Source organism: Oncorhynchus mykiss, chromosome 6, assembly GCF_013265735.2.
Source record: "Oncorhynchus mykiss isolate Arlee chromosome 6, USDA_OmykA_1.1, whole genome shotgun sequence".
Classification (NCBI taxonomy): Eukaryota; Metazoa; Chordata; class Actinopteri; order Salmoniformes; family Salmonidae; genus Oncorhynchus; species Oncorhynchus mykiss.
The window spans coordinates 89,973,299-89,995,912 of NC_048570.1; the positions used below are offsets into that span (position 1 = coordinate 89,973,299).

Below are 22,614 nucleotides of genomic sequence, written 5' to 3' on the forward strand. Positions count from 1 at the left end.
GTGACTCTAGTTGGGAAGGGAGGGACCACTTTTCATGACTAGACAAGAAAAAGGTACCTGTCCTTACCATACATTTGGTTTAATTTATTTGAGCTCTGCTACCACCTGGTGCTTGTTAGGCATACTTGTGCAACACCCTCTCCAGGTTGAAGTTACCCTGATATAGGATATACTTCTTCAAACCAAAATATGAACAAATAATAAAACACGTTTGATTTTGAATTGCTAAGAATTGTTTCATCTTATTTTTCGCCGATTATCAAAGACCTCTGCGATTATTCCGATAATTGTCTTCAGGCACAATACAAGGCCACGTGCAAGAGATTTGGAGGTCCTTACTATATCCTGTCGCACTAATGACGACCCCTCTGCTGTCAAACAAACACACAAAGGTATTTAAAACGCGATAAAACTGAATTGTTCCATTTAAACATGTGGCGAAATATTGTATTTAAACGATATGTTGTTTTAGATTTCGTTGAGGAGGAATAACATCGCATGTTAAAGTAGCACCAGTTAGTTAGTGAGCTAACGTTATCTAGTTTGCTTTTTGGCCAGCCTGTTACAGTTGCGTTCTAGTGTATTGGCACCCTTGTACGTCTATTTTAAATAATTCAATACGTCTTCAAATATAAATTAAAATAAAAACGTGTTCACACGTGTACTGTGGTAAGTTGCAGGTATTTTTACAAGGTAAAAACAGCCATTCAAATCGTGTTGAAAAGAGAACAGGATATTCTGCTTCATTATAACGTTACCACTGTGAACATGGCCAAGGGGAAAGAACTATCTGAGGATGTAAGGAATTTGATTATAACCAAACATGGACTTAAGCAAGGTTACAAGTCCATCTCCCGAGACCTTGGCATTGCTGTTTCCACAGTTCGTAATGTTATCAGGAAGCATGCTGTCCATGGAGTTGTAGTCAACCTCCCAGGACGTGGTCGCAAGAAGAATCTGGTTCCACCGGGTGAAAAAGAGAGAACTTGCAAGAAGAATCTGGTTCCACCGGTTGAAAAAGCAGTTCGTTCTGCACCTATCCAAAATAAAATGACATCTGTTTGTGATGCCACCATTGAAGACAAGGAAAATGGTTCCGAGTCGACGGAGTCTCAGGTATGTGCTTTAGAACGACTAACCGTTGTAGGTTATCTAGCTAGGCTGGCTAACACATTTAAAACAAGTCTTGCAATCTGAAATTGCAAACAAGTAACGAGCTAGATTCACACCTTAACTTGTAGGCTAGACAGTGAGTAGAGCAAGAATCTAAGGACAATAGAAGCGATGAGGGAAGTCGGAGGAAGATATTTTGGGGAGTCCAAAGCCAGAGAGAAACAACAGGGGGGGACTTTAACAGGGAGAGAGAGAGAGAGAGAACACACAGCTCCAGTTTAAGACCCAGAAAGAGTGAGGAGAGGTAAATGGATGTGGCCACATCTCACAACATTCATAATTTGCACAAGCACCTGAAGGTAAATGATGAGCCATTATGGTGTCTGGGTAATGTAGTGTTTCCCCATCACCTTGTTTCAGGACAAGGAACATCCACGGCTTCTCATCCCAGAGTTATGTCGTCTTTTCTACCAACTCGGCTGGGTTACTGGGACAGGAGGAGGGCTAAGTTTGAGACGTGGGTAAGTGCTCTGACTTTAATATTGTTGAATCATTTTTTTAAAATTCAAAACCTCATACGTGGAGAGAGAGAGAGAGAGAATAAATATATATGCATGCTAGCTAATGAACATTCATCTCCCCATTTTGTTGTATCTAGAGATCAGATCTACATTGCCCCGTCTGGAGTGCAGAAGGAGAGACTACAGGTGAGCAGGGCTGGTGTTTTGCCTTCATATCATCATAGAGACTACAGGTGAGCAGGGCTGGTGTTTTGCCTTCATATCATCATAGAGACTACAGGTGAGCAGGGCTGGTGTTTTGCCTTCATATCATCATAGAGACTACAGGTGAGCAGGGCTGGTGTTTTGCCTTCATATCATCAGAGAGACTACAGGTGAGCAGGGCTGGTGTTTTGCCTTCATATCATCATAGAGACTACAGGTGAGCAGCCTTCATATCATCATAGAGACTACAGGTGAGCAGGGCTGGTGTTTTACCTTCATATCATCATAGAGACTACAGGTGAGCAGGGCTGGTGTTTTGCCTTCATATCATCATAGAGACTACAGGTGAGCAGGGCTGGTGTTTTGCCTTCATATCATCATAGAGACTACAGGTGTGCAGGGCTGGTGTTTTGCCTTCATATCATCAGAGCCAACTTGGACTACTTAGTTTGACAGTTTCTGGAGATATGTTTTTTGTGTGTGTGTTGCACCCTGTAGCCAGATGACATGTTTGTCTGTGATGTGGAGGAGAGAGACATCAGCTCCCCACCCCCCTGGAAGAACCTGAAGAAGAGCCAGTGCACCCCTCTGTTCATGAATGCCTTCACTATGAGAGGTGAGCTCTCTGTTCATGAATCATACACTATGAGAGGTGACTTCTCTCTGTCCATGATTGATACACTGAGAGGTGAGCTCTCTCTGTTAATGAATGATACACTATGAGGGGTGAGCTCTCTCTGTTAATGAGTGATAGTCTATGAGGGGTGAGCTGTACACAGACCCACGAATAGGCCAACATGCTAACTGTCTCCCTCCTGTTCCTCAGCGGCGCAGGCCGTCATCCACACCCACTCCAAGGCTGCCGTCATGGCAACTCTGTTTTATCCTGGCAAGGAGTTCCGCATAACTCACCAGGAGATGATAAAGGGAATCCGCAAGGGCACCTCCAAAACCAACTACAGGTGGGCACATGGCTAGGACACCTCCAGAACCAACTACAGGTGGGCACATGGCTAGGACACCTCCAAAACCAACTACAGGTAGGCACATGGCTAGGACACCTCCAGCACCAACTACAGGTAGGCACATGGCTAGGGCACCTCCAGAACCAACTACAGGTAGGCACATGGCTAGGACACCTCCAGCACCAACTACAGGTAGGCACATGGCTAGGGCACCTCCAGAACCAACTACAGGTAGGCACATGGCTAGGACACCTCCAGCACCAACTACAGGTAGGCACATGGCTAGGGCACCTCCAGAACCAACTACAGGTAGGCACATGGCTAGGACACCTCCAGCACCAACTACAGGTAGGCACATGGCTAGGGCACCTCCAGAACCAACTACAGGTAGGCACATGGCTAGGACACATCCAGCACCAACTACGGGTGGGCACATGGCAGGGACACCTCCAGAACCAACTACAGGTAGGCACATGGCTAGGACACCTCCAGAACCAACTACAGGTAGGCACATGGCTAGGACACCTCCAGCACCAACTACAGGTGGGCACATGGCTAGGACACCTACAGCACCAACTACAGGTAGGCACATGGCTAGGACACCTCCAGAACCAACTACAGGTAGGCACATGGCTAGGACACCTCCAGAACCAACTACAGGTGGGCACATGGCTAGGACACCTACAGCACCAACTACAGGTAGGCACATGGCTAGGACACCTCCAGCACCAACTACAGGTGGGCACATGGATAGGACACCTCCAGCACCAGGTAGGCACATGGCTAGGACTCCTCCAGCACCAACTACGGGTGGGCACGTGGCTAGGACACATCCAGCACCAACTACGGGTGGGCACATGGCAGGGACACCTCCAGCACCAACTAGGGGAGGGCATGTGTAAGGGACACCTCCAGCACCAACTACGGGTCGGCACATGGCTAGGACACCTCCAGCACCAACTATGGGTCGGCACATGGCAGGGACACCTCCAGCACCAACTAGGGGAGGGCATGTGTAAGGGACACCTCCAGCACCAACTACGGGTCGGCACGTGGCTAGGACACCTCCAGCACCAACTACGGGTCGGCACGTGGCTAGGATACCTCCAGCACCAACTAGGGGAGGGCATGTGTAAGGGACACCTCCAGCACCAACTACGGGTCGGCACATGGCTAGGACACCTCCAGCACCAACTACGGGTCGGCACGTGGCTAGGACACCTCCGGCACCAACTACGGGTCGGCACGTGGCTAGGACACCTCCGGCACCAACTACGGGTCGGCACGTGGCTAGGACACCTCCGGCACCAACTACGGGTCGGCACGTGGCTAGGACACCTCCAGCACCAACTACGGGTCGGCACGTGGCTAAGACACCTCCAGCACCAACTACTGGTCGGCACGTGGCTAGGACACCTCCGGCACCAACTACGGGTGGGCACGTGGAGAGGACACCTCCGGCACCAACTACTGGTGGGCACGTGGAGATGACACATCCGGCACCAACTACAGGTAGGCACATGGCTAGGATACCTCCAGCACCAACTACAGGTAGGCACATGGCTAGGACACCTCCAGCGCCAGGTAGGCACATGGCTAGGACACCTCCAGCACCAACTACGGGTGGGCACATGGCTAGGACACATCCAGCACCAACTACGGGTGGGCACGTGGAGATGACACATCCGGCACCAACTGCGGGTAGGCACATGGCTAGGACACCTCCAGCACCAACTACGGGTGGGCACATGGCTAGGACACCTCCAGCACCAACTACGGGTGGGCACATGGCTAGGACACCTCCAGCACCAACTACGGGTAGGCACATGGCTAGGACACCTCCAGCACCAACTACGGGTGGGCACATGGCTAGGACACCTCCAGCACCAACTACGGGTCGGTACGTGGTGAGGACACCTCCAGCACCAACTACAGGTGGGCAGGTTGTGAGGACACCTACCTCCAGCACCAACTACAGGTGGGCACGTGGCTAGGACACCTCCAGCACCAACTACGGGTGGGCAGGTTGCGAGGACACCTACCTCCAGCACCAACTACGGGCGGGCAGGTTGCGAGGACACCTACCTCCAGCACCAACTACGGGCGGGCAGGTTGTGAGGACACCTACCTCCAGCACCAACTACAGGTGGGCACATGGCTAGGACACCTACAGCACCAACTACAGGTAGGCACATGGCTAGGACACCTCCAGAACCAACTACAGGTAGGCACATGGCTAGGACACCTCCAGAACCAACTACAGGTGGGCACATGGCTAGGACACCTACAGCACCAACTACAGGTAGGCACATGGCTAGGACACCTCCAGCACCAACTACAGGTGGGCACATGGATAGGACACCTCCAGCACCAGGTAGGCACATGGCTAGGACTCCTCCAGCACCAACTACGGGTGGGCACGTGGCTAGGACACATCCAGCACCAACTACGGGTGGGCACATGGCAGGGACACCTCCAGCACCAACTAGGGGAGGGCATGTGTAAGGGACACCTCCAGCACCAACTACGGGTCGGCACATGGCTAGGACACCTCCAGCACCAACTATGGGTCGGCACATGGCAGGGACACCTCCAGCACCAACTAGGGGAGGGCATGTGTAAGGGACACCTCCAGCACCAACTACGGGTCGGCACGTGGCTAGGACACCTCCAGCACCAACTACGGGTCGGCACGTGGCTAGGATACCTCCAGCACCAACTAGGGGAGGGCATGTGTAAGGGACACCTCCAGCACCAACTACGGGTCGGCACATGGCTAGGACACCTCCAGCACCAACTACGGGTCGGCACGTGGCTAGGACACCTCCGGCACCAACTACGGGTCGGCACGTGGCTAGGACACCTCCGGCACCAACTACGGGTCGGCACGTGGCTAGGACACCTCCGGCACCAACTACGGGTCGGCACGTGGCTAGGACACCTCCAGCACCAACTACGGGTCGGCACGTGGCTAAGACACCTCCAGCACCAACTACTGGTCGGCACGTGGCTAGGACACCTCCGGCACCAACTACGGGTGGGCACGTGGAGAGGACACCTCCGGCACCAACTACTGGTGGGCACGTGGAGATGACACATCCGGCACCAACTACAGGTAGGCACATGGCTAGGATACCTCCAGCACCAACTACAGGTAGGCACATGGCTAGGACACCTCCAGCGCCAGGTAGGCACATGGCTAGGACACCTCCAGCACCAACTACGGGTGGGCACATGGCTAGGACACATCCAGCACCAACTACGGGTGGGCACGTGGAGATGACACATCCGGCACCAACTGCGGGTAGGCACATGGCTAGGACACCTCCAGCACCAACTACGGGTGGGCACATGGCTAGGACACCTCCAGCACCAACTACGGGTGGGCACATGGCTAGGACACCTCCAGCACCAACTACGGGTAGGCACATGGCTAGGACACCTCCAGCACCAACTACGGGTGGGCACATGGCTAGGACACCTCCAGCACCAACTACGGGTCGGTACGTGGTGAGGACACCTCCAGCACCAACTACAGGTGGGCAGGTTGTGAGGACACCTACCTCCAGCACCAACTACAGGTGGGCACGTGGCTAGGACACCTCCAGCACCAACTACGGGTGGGCAGGTTGCGAGGACACCTACCTCCAGCACCAACTACGGGCGGGCAGGTTGCGAGGACACCTACCTCCAGCACCAACTACGGGCGGGCAGGTTGTGAGGACACCTACCTCCAGCACCAACTACAGGTGGGCACGTGGCTAGGACACCTCCAGGCAGGCAGGTTGCGAGGACACCTCCAGCACCAACTACGAGCTGGGCCCTGGCGAGGGCACCTCCAGCGCCAACGACGGCCGTATAAGTGCTCAATGGGAAAGGGGATTTCCTAGTCAGTTGTCCAACTGAATGTATTCAACTGAAATATGTCTTCCACATTTAACCCAACCCCTCTGAATCAGATGTGCGGGGGGCTGCCTTAATCAACATCCACATCTTCAGTGCCCAGGGAACAGTGGGTTAACTGCCTTGTTCAGGGGCAGAACGACAGATTTTTACCTTGTCAGCTCAGGGATTCGATCCAGCAATCTTACGGTTACTGGCCCAACACTCTAATCACTAAGCTACCTGCCAATGTGCTACAGTGTGAATGTCTGCACTGAAACAGTCCAGCCCTGGCAGTTTATGGAAATGAATGTGGGAATCCAGATGTTACCTTGTAACTCCTGTCAATTCTGGCACATTTTCATCCAGGGGAAGCTGACACTTGATTTTAGATAGTGGCCTTATTGACTATGCATTCTGCTCACACACTGACGTTGACATGTGTGTCTGTAGATATGATGAAACCCTGGTGGTCCCCATCATTGAGAACACCCCGGAGGAGCGGGACCTGAAGGAGCGCATGGCGCTGGCCATGGAGCAGTACCCAGACTCCTGTGCGGTCCTCGTCCGGCGCCACGGCGTCTACGTGTGGGGGGAGTCCTGGGAGAAAGCCAAGACCATGTGAGTTAATGAATAATTATGAAGTGTAACAATGTTTTATAGAAGTGTATAACTAATAATTATAAATAGTCTAAAAGTAAAAGTTTGTAGAAGTATTACTGTGAATGTGTCATTTAGACTGAATGTATCACTGTTTTAAATGCATCATTGGTGCTTTCTAGAGGTTTGTGTGGTAGTGGGTTATCCACGTGTCTTGTTCCAGGTGTGAATGTTATGACTACCTATTTGACATCGCCGTCCAAATGAAGCAGAGTGGAATGGATCCTTCAGCACCACCCGTTGAAGAGAACCATTACTACGATGTCCAACCATCCCAATAAATGGAGGCAAACAATCAGGGCCTAAAATGAACGCCTGCCAAATGTGGATTTTTTTTTTCCCCCAGCCATGTCGCCGGGTGGTCAGGACTTCACAGTGCAAGTATTTCACTCGCATTTGTGAATATAAAAAGTCAAGTTTGATCACATTTACAGTGACATATATGCTGCACTAGCTGTTTTCAAAATATTTCTGCCGTTTTTGTTTCATAGCTGGTAATATATAGCCTATTCCACCTCGCTCTGCAACACAGCCTGGCTGGGGGACTGTGCGCACGTGAAGAGCTGAGTGAAAGATTACATTTTTAGAAGCGCTGTGCACAGGCATAAAAGTTGGTCTAATTTACTTGAAAAGAAAGTCTACTGAAGTGAAACCCTGTCCTTGTATTTTTTTGGCTATTTACATTGTTTTGTTCACAAACTAGGTTGTTTTTCTGTGTTTGAGTTTCAACTGCTTGGGAAGAGAAGGCCACGCTTCTACTAGTCAATCTCACAGGCAGAAACAATACTGATTTGCGTTGCCATGGTAACCTCCCTCCCTTAAAGGTGGGACATTTTTGTCTGATATTTTGGTTAAAAATTTAATTAATATACCAATTTTACTTCTTACTAGTAATACACTTGTTTTAGAAACATTACAAAGCATGCTCATCTGTTGGTTTTGTTGTAATTTTTGTGGAAAATATTCTGGCTGGTAAAAAAAATCTGAGTGGCTGGTAGATTTAAAATAAAAATAAAAAATATTCCTGCCACAGTGGCTTTTGTACCAGAAACTACATTTTATGACCTGCAAACAATCATTAGAAATGTCTAGAGTATATTAAAATACATATCTACAGTAATAGTAGAATGATGTTATACAATATTTTACCCCCAAAACCTCTTATTGGTCCTTAAAAGACAGACTGGCTGTTGTCAAATTGACAGGGCCTGAGCCACACACTAACCCATTGTGCTACAGCCGCAGACTTTATTTGACGAGATTTGCTGGCCTCACAAATATGACGTGTAGCTCCTTTTTAAAAATTCCTTGTGGGATAAGTTAATCTCTTTTTAAAGATGATGCTTTCCACAATAACGCCAGTTGTATTGGCCTCTCGTATTGACATGTGCAGTTGTAGAGCAACATGAGGAGCCTGTCTCATGTTGAAATGGGTGTCAAAGAAACATTTGAGCTGTTAAAGGTGACTGTGGTCTTACTCTGACCAGACAGTCTGTATCACTACCATCTGAACTATTAGAAGATGGTTAAGTGTCTATTCTCTCTCTTGAGCATTCAATGTAATCTGAAAGAATTAGACATATAGGTGGGGGGGGGGGGTTGGTGTGTCATATCACGCAAACGCCTGTCTGCACTTAGAATTCAAATTTAGCGGGAGTCAACTAGGGTTATTGTCTTGCATACTGCAAATCAAACAGCCTGACAGATGTGGATTGTTCACATGCAAACAGACCTTTCACATAATATAGCAAAACATGAATCATGTCTGATCAATAAGGATGTTAAAGTGTGCAAATCTTTTTTTTATTTTTTTTTATATGAAATTGAAATGTGTGCTGGGATTGGTTAATACTTGCTCTGAGACACAGATAGTTGCATAGAAGATAGTTTGTGCGGGAGTCTTCCAATTCAGCCCTCTGTCTTCCTGGATTTGTCTTCCTTCCTTTATCCAATGGGTTCTACCAGTCCAGTGCATGGTCGCTGTCCACGTTCATGTTGTGCAGAACCTCCAATTCCAGGATTTTGGTTCTGCCGTGGTCCATGGTGCTGAATCTCAGATCACTGCTGTGTCCTTGTTTGTCTAGATCTAGCATTCTGTATGTTTTATTAAGTACTGGGATTTTATTAAGAGCGATTTACTGAGGGTAACCAACCTCTGCTTGACTGTTCAGCATAGCAGGTAAATGTTAGTTTCACCCGAATTAGAAGTGTTGATACCCTCTCCCTGATTTTTGTTGGGGAAAAATCATGTATTTGTCTTAGACAGTGCCTTCAGAAAGTATTCATACCCTAGAAGTAGAAGGCAAGGTGATCCAATCTCACTTCTGCTGTTTTTGTCTAGGGAGACCCTGGCCCAGGCAATTCGACAATCCAAAAATTACACCAATATCTCAAATCTACGGATCATAGCATATCATTATACGCCGACGATATCTTTATCTAGACAGTGTATCCTAATTCCTCCCAAGAGCTTTGAAGATCATAGACAAATTCAGCTCCATCTCAACTAAATAAATCTAACCAAATCTGCCCTACTGCCTCTGTCAACCCTGAGGGAAGACTCCATCTCTACCAATTGAATCCCAGTTGAAATCCATAATGTGGTTTAAAAGTGTGTATTTTTAATTGAAACGTTATTTAACTAGGCAAGTCAATTAAGAACAAATTCTTATTTACAATGACGGCCAAACCCGGACCACGCTGTGCGCCGCCCTATGGGACTCTCAATCATGGCTGGGTGTGATACAGCATGGAATCGAACCAGGAACTCTAGTGATGCCTCTTGCACTGAGATGCATTGCCTTAGACAGCTGCGCCACTCAGGAGCCATATATATATATATAAGAGCAAGGTAAGTGAGCCCGGTTAAAAATGAACAAACATACAAAGAGGGGAAGAGCGAGGACTATCCGTATCAAACTTTAAATTGTATTTCCAGACACAAGCATTTCACCCCATCATAAATTGGTTTAGACATGATTATTCTGCACCCTGGCTGAGTATAGTGAGAAATATGGTGTCTCCTATTGCCCTGGAAGAGGTGGTCTCCACTGATATATCCCTTAACCAATGTAATATGGAGTCTCCTATTGCCCTGGAAGAACATTGTTACTGGGAATCAAAATGTCATGCCATGTGATCTGGCGGGTGGCCTTTTGCACCCCCCTCCCCAATGGTCCAAATGTGGAATCCGTACCCCTTGCCGAAATCATGGACAGTAATGGTTTGAGAACATTCCAGGATTTAAAAGACATACTGTACACATTACCAGGCAAATTGTTTATTTTTTCTATATTTACAACGTAGGTCAGCAATGCTGGCCTAGAGTCCCTTGGGAAATACAATTTGCAAACCATCCAATGATGTGATTTATAAATAAATGATCTGGGCTCCCAAAGAAAAGATCTCCCTTTTGGAAAGCTCTTATTCTGAGCTAGCCATTAAAGTATGGTACACAGATCTTATTGAATCTGAACAACCATTTAACTGGAACAGAATATGTAAAAATATGATCTTGGCATCCCATAATCCGAACCATCAATGTATACACTTATACAGACTGTATTTGACACCAAAAAAACGTTTTTTTGATGAAATTGGCCAGAACTTTCAACTATTCACTGTGTCCCCTAAATCAGGTAGACACATTCCTCCATATGATGTGGGACAGCCCTGCAGTTAAATGCTTTTGGGGCAAAGTGATTCAATTAATTTTCATGTACATGAATGTAAATATTCCAATGCTTTGCATCTGTTACTTAACGATAATAGCTCCTTGAATCAATTAATCAGAGACGATTACTGCTGACTCTTAGATGGCAATCACCTGACTCCCAATTCGCCAAGGGCTACAGTTACTATTAGCAGTTACTACATTTATAATTAGCGACAGCAGGAATACATGGTGCAAATCAGGGAACAATTGAGACCTGGACAAATATACTTGACTCTGTAAAGAATCATCTCAGATCCAGACCAACGCATAGAAATAAACCATTCATAAAAGCCCAACAAGCCTACAAACAATATATGTAGTACCATCAGAGTATTCACACCCCTTGACTTAATCCACATTTTATTGTTACAGCCTGAATTCAGAATGGATTAAATATATCTACACAAAATACTCCATAACGACAAAGTGAAAACATGTTTTTAGAAATCTTAGTACATTTACAGTATGTAAATTAAATCTGTGTTTCATTTTCAATAAGTATTCACACCCCTGAGTCAATACTTTGTAGAAGCACCTTTGGTGGCTATTACAGCTATGAGTCATCTTGGGTTTGTCTGGATCAGCTTTGAGTCATCTTGTGTTTGTCTGTATCAGCTTTGAGTTGTCTTAGGGATGTCTGGATCTGCTTTTGGTCGTCTTGGGGATGTCTGGATCAGCTTTGCACATCTGGATTTGGGTATTTTCTCCCATTCTTCCTTGCAGATTTGTTCAATCTCTGTTATGTTAGATGGGGATTGGCCTTGAAGAGCAATCTTCAAGTTTTTCCACAGATTTTCCATGGGGATTCAAGTCTGGGCTTTGGCTGGGCCACTAAAGGACTTTCACATTCTTGTTCTGAATCCATTCTAGCATTGCTTTGACTGTATGCTTGGGGTCGTTATCCTGTTGGAATGTGAATCTTGTTCTCATCAATGTTTTGCTTGTATGTGGTTCCATTCATTGTCCCCTCTATCCTTACCAGACTCTGTGTCCCTGCAGCTGGAAAGCATCCTCATAGCATGATGCTGCCACCACCATACTTCATGGTAGGGATGGGTTGATGAGCTGTGCCTGATTTTCTCCAGACACAGCGTTTTGCATTCAGGCCAAAGAGTTCATTTTTTTAGTTTTTGCTCTGAATCTTTCACATGTTTTTTTGTAAACTCCAGGCGTGCTGTCATGTGCCTTTTCTCTGGAGTGGCTTCCATCTGGCCACTCTCTGGGTAGTTCCATATTTTGTTTCCATTTACCAATGATGGAGACCACTGTGCTCTTGGAAACTTTCAACACTCTAGAAGTGTTTTCTAAATCATGTCCAAACAATTGAATTGGCCACAGGTGGACTCCAATCAAGTTGTAGTGACATCTCAAGGATAATCAAAGGAAATTGGGTGCACCTGAGCTCAATTTGGAGTGGCATATTTTCCACGTTTTGTTGTTACAGCCTGAATTCTACACACAATACCCCATAATGACAAAGTGAAAACATGTTTTCAGATATTTTAGCAAATATATTGAAAATGAAATACAGAAATATCTCATTTACATAAGTATTCACACCCCTGAGACAATACACCTTTGGCGCTCTAAGAGCGTTGCACACCTGGATTGTACAATATTTGCAAGTTGGTTGTTCATCATTGCTAGTCAGCCATTTTCAAGTCTTGACATAGATTTTCAAGCTGATTTAAGTCATAACTGTAACTCAGCCACTCAGGAATATTCAATGTGGTCTTGGAAAGCAACTCCAGTGTATATTTGGCCTTGTGTTTTAGGTTATTGTCCTGCTGAAAGGTGAATTTGTCTCCCAGTGTCTGTTGAAAGCAGACTGAACCAGGTTTACTTTAAGGATTTTGCCAGTGTTTAGCTCCATTCTGTTTCTTTTTATCATTAAAAAAACCCCTCCTTGTCCTTGCATACCCATAACATGATGCAGCCACCACTATGATTGAAAATATGAAGAGAGGCGCTCAGTGATGTGTTGGATTTGCTCCAAACATAATGCTTTGTATTCAGGACAAAATTCCTTTGCCAATTGTTTTGTCAGCTTTACTTTTAGTGACTTATTGGAAACCAGAAGCATGTTTTGGAAAATTTTTATATCTTCCTTCATTTCACACTGTCATTTAGGTTAATATAGTGGAGTAACTACAATGTTATTGATTCATCCTCAGTGTTCTCCTACCACAGCCATTCAACTCTGTAACTGTTTTAAAGTCACCATTGGCATCTTTGTGAAATCCCTGAGCGTTTTCCTTCCTCTCCGGTAATTGAGTTAGGAAGTACGCCTGTATCTTTGTAGTGACTGGGTGTATTGATAGACCATCCAAAGTGTAATTAATAACTTCACCATGCTCAAAGGGATTTTCAATGTCTGTTTTTTTGTTGTTGTTGTTGACCAATCTACCAATAGGTGATCTTCTTTGCTAGGCATTGGAAAACCTCCCTGGTCTTTGTGGTTAAATCTGTGTTTGAAATTCACTGAGCGACCTTATAGATAATTGCATGTGAGGGGTACAGAGATGAGGTAGTTATTTTAAAATCTGGTTAAGTGTGCCTTGAATTCTAATAAATCCCTGACAGTGTCACCAGCAAAGCACCCCAACACCATGATGTCCTGATTCACGCAGTCTCCTCTGAACAGTTGATGTGGAGATGTATCTGTTACTTGAACTCTGTGAAGCATTTATTTAGGCTACAATCTGAGGCGCTGTTAACTCTAATGAACATATCCTCTGCAGCAGAGGTAACTCTGGGTCTTCCTTTCCTGTGGTGGTCCTAATGAGAGCCACTTTCATCATAGCGATTGATGGTTTTTGCGAGTGCACTTGAAGAAACTTTCAAAGTTCTTGAAATGTTCCATTGACTGACCTTGATATCTTAAAGTCGATGATGGACTGTTGTTTCTCTTTGTTTATTTGAGCTGTTCTTGCCATAATATGGACTTGGTCTTTTTCCAAACAGGGCTACCTTCTGTATACCAACCGTACTTTGTCACAACACAACTGATTGGCTCAAACGCATTAATTGAAATGCATTCCAGGTGACTCACCTCATGAAGGTGGTTGAGAGAATGCCAAAAGTGTGCAAAGCTGTCATCAAGGCAAAGGGTGACTACTTTGAAGAATCTCAAATAAAATATATTTTGATTTGTTTAACACTTTTTTGGTTACTACATGATTCCATGTGTTATTTCATAGTTTCGATGTCTCCACTATCATTCTACAATGTATAAAATAGTATAAATAAATAAAAATACTTGAATGGGTAGGTGTGTCCACACTTTTGACTGGTGCTGGATATCAGACCAGGTTTTGTTCTACAGTAAGTAGGGATATAGAATGTGTCTAAATTGACAATGAGATAAAGTACAGCCTTGATATTCTTCTGAGGATATGCTTCTGCCAGCCTGGAATCATTATTTATTTAGACTAGAGAGAATCTGGTTTCTCCTCTGCATTAGACTTTCAACACTAGCCTGATATGTTTTAGAAGTTAGTTTTAGTTTGCTCCACAGAACGTGTAGATCAGGACTGTTTTGATCTACGCTAACTGATCTCCTACCAGATCTCCCAGGTGATAAATGAAACATTACACACGCGCCCAACACACAGGGCTGACTGTCAGTCAACCTCACAGCCAGTCGTCTCCTGAGGACACTCCCCTGTGTAGTGGCAAAATGGAAATCCCAGCGCTCCTGCCAGCGCTGCTTCCTTTCATTTCCATCATGGAATTCCACCCTGGCTAGCGTGTGCCACGCCGCCTCCAGTAACATCAGACAGACGGTGGATCCCACCTCTGTGGGCGCCGCCACTCTCCTGCTCTCATCCCTGTTCATCATCATCACACCAGCGGGGAGTTCTTACAAGATGCTTCTCCATGAGCCCTACTGACTTCCCTCGTCTTGTCTGCTGTGTGTGCTGAAAATATACCACTGCATTCAGAAGACCCCCCCCTGTGTTGCTTAGCTAATGCTGTTAGAAATACAGATTGTGACGGGCACGTCACTGTTTGATAATTGTGAAGAAATTCCTGTTTTGACAATGTATTACACAAATGGATTTGATAGCAATCCTTTAGTCAGATTTTTTTATTTTTTTAAATGTCTATACAGTATGTCCATGTCCACTGCAAGAGCTACTCCGTCTTGAAAGACCATAAACAGAGTTTGAGTGAAACAGTATATTTTTTAGAATATGGAAAAGGCTGAATTGTTTGTCTGTCTTGGGCTCTTTGAACATGTGTGTTACAGGAGCTGAATACATTGTGGATCACCTACAGGAGGGGGTAACCTCAGTTCAGTGCTTTGTGGATCACCTACAGGAGGGGGTAACCTCAGTTCAGTGCTTTGTGGATCACCTACAGGAGGGGTTAACCTCAGTTCAGTGCTTTGTGGGTCACCTACAGGAGGGGGTAACCTCAGTTCAGTGCTTTGTGGATCACCTACAGGAGGGGGTAACCTCAGTTCAGTGCTTTGTGGATCACCTACAGGAGGGGGTAACCTCAGTTCAGTGCTTTGTGGATCACCTACAGGAGGGGGTAACCTCAGTTCAGTGCTTTGTGGGTCACCTACAGGAGGGGGTAACCTCAGTTCAGTGCTTTGTGGATCACCTACAGGAGGGGGTAACCTCAGTTCAGTGCTTTGTGGGTCACCTACAGGAGGGGGTAACCTCAGTTCAGTGCTTTGTGGGTCACCTACAGGAGGGGGTAACCTCAGTTCAGTGCTTTGTGGGTCACCTACAGGAGGGGGTAACCTCAGTTCAGTGCTTTGTGGGTCACCTACAGGAGGGGGTAACCTCAGTTCAGTGCTTTGTGGGTCACCTACAGGAGGGGGTAACCTCAGTTCAGTGCTTTGTGGATCACCTACAGGAGGGGTTAACCTCAGTTCAGTGCTTTGTGGATCACCTACAGGAGGGGTTAACCTCAGTTCAGTGCTTTGTGGATCACCTACAGGAGGGGTTAACCTCAGTTCAGTGCTTTGTGGATCACCTACAGGAGGGGATAACCTCAACTTTTGTGCTTTGCAAGAGTTGTGTTCAAAGAACTGAACTTAACTAATTGGGTTTGACTTTCATTTGTCATTCGTGTGCATTTTCTTCCTGCTTAGGGTCCTGAGCTATACAGCCAACCAAATATTATCTCACTGTGCAATTATCAGCAGCACACATAAAACACACATCAGACAGTTTGAAGTCTGTGATGGAACTAAACCAAACCAAATATTAATCACACTTGGCAAAATTAGCAAGCACAGGAATAATATGAATAAGTAATGATTTTAGGATAATGGTTTTGCTGACAAACATACAACAAATACGTTTTCTTTGGCAATCATGTTTCTCTCAGATCTAGGAGCACAGGGAAGCCGTTAGCAGTCACTGTGAAGCATGTTTCCTTCAGACCTAGGAGCACAGGGAAGCAGTTAGCAGTCACTGTGAAGCATGTTTCCTTCAGACCTAGGAGCACAGGGAAGCAGTTAGCAGTCACTGTGAAGCATGTTTCCTTCAGACCTAGGAGCACAGGGAAGCAGTTAGCAGTCACTGTGAAGCATGTTTCCTTCAGACCTAGGAGCACAGGGAAGCAGTTAGCAGTCACTGTGAAGCATGTTTCCTTCAGACCTAGGAGCACAGGGAAGCCGTTAGCAGTCACTGTGAAGCATGTTTCCTTCAGACCTAGGAGCACAGGGAAGCCTTTATTTGTGATATAAGATACTTCTACAGAAAAGTACTTTCTCTGCCAGCTTTTCCCCAGTGTCATCAGCCTCCATCCTCCTCATAGACAAAAGAGAAAGGCTGGATAAATGCACTGACCAAATTAATATGCAGAGTAATCAGTATAGCCTCTAGCGGGGTGCATACTGCCATATCAACCAAGGAAATCAGGCCTTCTCTTGATGAGCTGTCTGCATAGACCAGGGGTGTCAAACAAATTTTCTCCACAGGAGCGCAATCGTTCTTCCCCGAGGTCCGGTGGACCGCATTTAAAATGTTATATTTCCTCGCTGTCAAAAACATAAAATAAAAATGTATTCTCCCTGACTGTCTAGCTTTCGTTTCTATGACTGTTAGCAAGCTGGACAGAGTGAAGAGGCTATAAATATAGGTATATTATGATTTCTACAACATTGTTCCGCAGGCTGGATTGAATGAGCCTTGAGTTTGACACCTGGCATAGACTATCCCTTGGCTAATGATGAGCAGACTGCATAGACTATCCCTTGGCTAATGATGAGCAGATTGCATAGACTATCCCTTGGCTAATGATGAGCAGACTGCATAGACTATCCCTTGGCTAATGATGAGCAGATTGCACAGACTATCCCTTGGCTAATGATGAGCAGACTGCATAGACTATCCCTTGGATAATGATGAGCAGATTGCATAGACTATCCCTTGGCTAATGATGAGCAGACTGCATAGACTATCCCTCGGCTAATGATGAGCAGATTGCATAGACTATCCCTTGGCTAATGATGAGCAGACTGCATAGACTATCCCTTGGCTAATGATGAGCAGCTTGCACAGACTATCCCTTGGCTAATGATGAGCAGATTGCATAGACTATCCCTTGGCTAATGATGAGCAGACTGCATAGACTATCCCTTGGCTAATGATGAGCAGACTGCATAGACTATCCCTTGGATAATGATGGGCAGATTGCATAGACTATCCCTTGGCTAATGATGAGCAGACTGCATAGACTATCCCTTGGCTAATGATGAGCAGACTGCATAGACTATCCCTTGGCTAATGATGAGCAGACTGCATAGACTATCCCTTGGCTAATGATGGGCAGATTGCATAGACTATCCCTTGGATAATGATGAGCAGACTGCATAGACTATCCCTTGGCTAATGATGAGCAGACTGCATAGACTATCCCTTGGATAATGATGAGCAGACTGCATAGACTATCTCTTGGCTAATTATGAGCAGTCTGCATAGACTATCCCTTGGCTAAGGATGAACAGACTAAATAGACATCAGAGTCTCTGCCCATATCGTCTGGTTGCTTCCGGCGATGTACCAATGCTCCAGCTGTTGCCTAGTTTACGTTGCTCCAAGGTCTGGGATATCTGAGACTACTCCCCAGAGTAGACTACTGCCCAGAGGAGACTACTCCCCAGAGTAGACTACTGCCCAGAGGAGACAATCAATCAATAAAATGTATATATAAAGCCCTTTTTAAATCAGCCGATGTCACAAAGTGCTGTACAAAAACACAGCCTGAAAGCCCAAACAGCAAGCAGTGCAGATGTAGAAGCACGGTGGCTAGGAAAAACTCCCTAGAAAGGCGGGAACATAGGAAGAAACCTAGAGAGGAACCAGGCTCTGAGGGGTGGCCAGTCCTCTTCTGACGGTGCCGGGTGGAGACTATAATAGAACATGGCCAAGATGTTCAAACGTTCATAGATGACCAGCAGGGTCAGATAATAATAATCACAGTGGTTGTAGAGGGTGAAACAGGTCAGCACCTCGGGAGTAAATGTCAGTTGTCTTTTCATAGCCGATCATTCAGAGTTAGAGACAGCAGGTGCGGTAGAGAGCGATTCAAAAACAGCAGGTCTGGGACAGGTAGCACGTCCAATGAACAGGTCAGGGTTCCATAGCCGCAGGCAGAACAGTTGAAACTGGGCAGCAGCACGACCAAGTGGACTGGGGACAGCAAGGAGTCATCAGGACAGGTAGTCCTGAGGCATGGTCCTAGGGCTTAGGTCCTCCGAGAGAAAGAGAGAGAGAAAGAGAGATAAAGAGAGAGAGAGAATTAGAGGGAGCATACCTAAATTCACGTAGGACACAGGATTAGACAGGATAAATACTGCATATATAATAGACTACCCCTAGCCCCTCGACAAAAACTATTGCAGCATAAAAACTAGAGGCTGAGACAGGAGGGGTCGGGAGACACTATCCCCGACGATATCCCCAGACAGGGCCAAACAGGAAGGATAAAACCCCATCCACTTTGCCAAAGCACAGCCCCCACACCACCAGAGAGATATCTTCAACCACCAACCTACTACCCTGAGACAAGGCCGAGTATTGCCCACGAAGATCTCACCCACGGCACAAACCCGAGGGGGGCTCCAACCCGGACCGGAAGATCACGTCTGTGACTCAACCCACTCAAGTGACGCACCCTTCCTACTGCACAGAGGGAACCTTGGGTTGCTTCAGGAAAGACTGCTGTGTTGTCCTTCCTATGCAGCATGGATGCTGTCTGTTGATTTGTCTCTTAGTGTGTCTCTAGTCTGCCATAGCCTAATATAGTCTGTCATAGTCTGCCATAGTCTGATATAGTCTGATATAGTATGTCATAGTCTGATATAGTCTGCCATAGTCTAATATAGTCTGTCATAGCCTGCCATAGTCTTATATAGTCTGTCATAGTCTAATATAGTCTGCCATAGTCTGCCATAGTCTGATATAGTCTGTCATAGTCTAATATAGTCTGCCATAGTCTGATATAGTCTGTCATAGTCTGATATATTCTAATATAGTCTGTCATAGTCTAATATAGTCTGCCATAGTCTGATATAGTCTGATATAGTCTGATATAGTATGTCATAGTCTAATATAGTCTGTCATAGTCTGCCATAGTCTGATATAGTCTGATATAGTATGTCATAGTCTAATATAGTCTGTCATAGTCTGCCATAGTCTGATATAGTCTGATATAGTATGTCATAGTCTAATATAGTCTGTCATAGTCTGCCATAGTCTGATATAGTCTGATATAGTATGTCATAGTCTGATATAGTCTGCCATAGTCTAATATAGTCTGTCATAGTCTAATATAGTCTGCCATAGTCTGCCATAGTCTGATATAGTCTGTCATAGTCTGATATATTCTAATATAGTCTGTCATAGTCTAATATAGTCTGCCATAGTCTGATATAGTCTGATATAGTCTAATATAGTCTGTCATAGTCTAATATAGTCTGTCATAGTCTGCCATAGTCTGATATAGTCTGTCATAGTCTGATATAGTCTAATATAGTCTGTCATAGTCTCCCATAGTCTAATATAGTCTGTCATAGTCTGCCATAGTCTGATATGGTCTAATATAGTCTCTCATAGTCTAATATAGTCTGTCATAGTCTGCCATAGTCTGATATAGTCTAATATAGTCTGTCATAGTCTAATATAGTCTGTCATAGTCTAATATAGTCTGTCATAGTCTGATATAGTCTGCCATAGTCTAATATAGTCTGTCATAGTCTGCCATAGTCTAATATAGTCTGTCATATTCTGCCATAGTCTAATATAGTCTGTCAAAGTTTGATATAGTCTGATATAGTCTGCCATAGTCTAATATAGTCTGTCATAGTTTTAATATAGTCTGATATAGTCTGCCATAGTCTAATATAGTCTGTCATATTCTGATATAGTCTGATATATTATGTCATAGTCTGATATAGTCTGTCATAGTCTGATATAGGTCTGTCATAGTCTGATATAGTCTGTCATAGTCTGTCACAGTCTGATATAGTCTGTCACAGTCTGATATAGTCTGATATAGTCTGATATAGTCTGATATAGTCTGATATAGTCTGTCATAGTCTGATATAGTCTGTCATAGTCTGATATAGTCTGTCACAGTCTGATATAGTCTGTCACAGTCTGATATAGTCTGATATAGTCTGTCATAGTCTGATATAGTCTGTCATAGTCTGACATAGTCTGTCGTAGTTTGATATAGTCTGTCAGTCTGATATAGTCTGTTATAGTCTTTCATAATCTTTCATAGTCTGATATAGTCTGATATAGTCTGTCATAGTCTGATATAGTCTGATATAGTCTGGCATAGTCTGTCATAGTCTGTCATAGTATGGTATAGTCTGGTACAGCCTCTCATAGTTTGGCATAGTCTGTATAGTCATGCATAGTCTGCCATAGTCGGATATAGTCTGTCATAGTCTGGCATAATCTGGAATAGTCTGGCATAGTTTTGGCATAGTTTTGTCATAGTCTTGGCATAGTCTTGTCATAGTCTTGTCATAGTCTTGGAATAGTCTTTCATAGTCTGGCATAGTCTTGGCATAGTCTGTCATAGTCTTTCGTAGTCTTGGCATTGTCTTATCATAGTCTTGGCATAGTCTTTCATAGTCTTTCATAGTCTGGCATAGTCTTGGCATAGTCTTTCATAGTCTTTCAAAGTCTGGCATAGTCTTGGCAAAGTCTTGTCATAGTCTGGCATAGTCTTGTCATAGTCTGGCATAATCTTGTCATAGTCTTTTATAGCCTTGGCATAGTCTGGCATAGTCTGTCATAGTCTTTCATAGTCTGCCATAGTCTGATATAGTCTGTCACAGTCTGATATAGTCTGATATAGTTTGTCATAGTCTGATATAGTCTGTCATAGTCTGATATAGTCTGATATAGTCTGATATAGTCTGTCATAGTCTGATATAGTCTGGTACAGCCTCTCATAGTTATCATAGTCTGTCATAGTCATGCATAGTCTGCCATAGTCTGGTATAGCCTGTCAAAGTCTGGCATAGTCTGTCATAGTCTGGCATAGTCTGTCATAGTCATGCATAGTCTGCCATAGTCTGGTATAGTCTGTCATCGTCTGTCATAATCTGGAATAGTCTGGCATAGTTTTGTCATAGTTTTGTCATAGTCTTGGCATAGTCTTGTCTTAGTCTTTCATAGTCTGTCTTAGTCTTTCATAGTCTTGTCATAGTCTTCTCTTAGTCTTTCATAGTCTTTTCATAGTCTTGTCTTAGTCTTGTCATAGTCTTGTCTTAGTCTTTCATAGTCTGTCATAGTCTTTCATAGTCTTGTCATAGTCTTGTCTTAGTCTTTCATAGTCTTTCATAGTCTGGCATAGTCTTGTCATAGTCTTATCACAGTATTGTCTTAGTCTTGTCATAGTCTTGTCACAGTCTTGTCTTAGTCTTGTCATAGTCTTGTCATAGTCTTTCATAGTCTTTCATAGTCTTTCATAGTCTTGTCATAGTCTTATCATAGTCTTGGCATAGTCTTGTCTTAGTCTTTCAGAGTCTGGCATAGTCTGGCATAGTCTGGCACAGTCTTGTCATAGTCTTGGCATTGTCTTGTCATAGTCTTGGCATAGTCTTTCATAGTCTGTTATAGTCTTATCATAGTCTTGGCATAGTCTTGTCTTAGTCTTAGTCTTGGCATTGTCTTGTCATAGTCTTGGCATAGTCTTTCATAGTCTGTTATAGTCTTATCATAGTCTTGGCATAGTCTGGCATAGTCTGGCACAGTCTTGTCATAGTCTTGGCATTGTCTTGTCATAGTCTTGGCATAGTCTTTCATAGTCTGTTATAGTCTGTTATAGTCTTGTCTTAGTCTTGTCATAGTCTTGTCATAGTCTTGTCTTAGTCTTTCATAGTCTTTCATAGTCTTGCCATAGTCTTGTCTTAGTCTTTCATAGTCTTGTCATAGTCTTGTCTTAGTCTTTCATAGTCTGTCATAGTCTTGTCTTAGTCTTGTCATAGTCTTGTCTTAGTCTTTCATAGTCTTGTCATAGTCTTGTCTTAGTCTTTCATAGTCTGTCATAGTCTTTCATAGTCTGTCATAGT

At 44.8% G+C, this 22,614-nt stretch overlaps 1 protein-coding gene across 2 annotated transcripts; it reads left to right on the plus strand.

The window, feature by feature from the left end:
- The first annotated feature begins 309 nt into the window (after window positions 1-309).
- Window positions 310-8,380, plus strand: LOC118936341 (methylthioribulose-1-phosphate dehydratase). 2 transcript variants are annotated; one of them, XM_036981444.1, is made up of 8 exons: window positions 310-392; window positions 884-1,116; window positions 1,534-1,634; window positions 1,772-1,820; window positions 2,337-2,454; window positions 2,665-2,800; window positions 7,139-7,306; window positions 7,509-8,380. In XM_036981444.1, the coding sequence occupies exons 2-8, from the start codon at window positions 1,051-1,053 to the stop codon at window positions 7,624-7,626; spliced, it is 756 nt and encodes a 251-aa protein (XP_036837339.1). In that variant the 5' UTR covers window positions 310-392; window positions 884-1,050; the 3' UTR covers window positions 7,627-8,380. The 2 variants fall into 2 exon arrangements, with proteins under 2 accessions (XP_036837339.1, XP_036837340.1); XM_036981445.1 differs by lacking the exon at window positions 310-392 and adding an exon at window positions 400-798.
- Window positions 8,381-22,614: the final 14,234 nt, after the last annotated feature.

What these genes read in the sequence shown, in the direction of transcription:
- LOC118936341 (XM_036981444.1), top strand. Translation starts at nt 1,051, where the DNA reads ATGACATCTGTTTGTGATGCCACCATTGAAGACAAGGAAAATGGTTCC. An exon ending in TGCAGAAGGAGAGACTACAG is followed by an intron (nt 1,821 to 2,336) that starts GTGAGCAGGGCT and finishes TGCACCCTGTAG; the next exon opens with CCAGATGACATGTTTGTCTG. An exon ending in TGGGAGAAAGCCAAGACCAT is followed by an intron (nt 7,307 to 7,508) that starts GTGAGTTAATGA and finishes GTCTTGTTCCAG; the next exon opens with GTGTGAATGTTATGACTACC.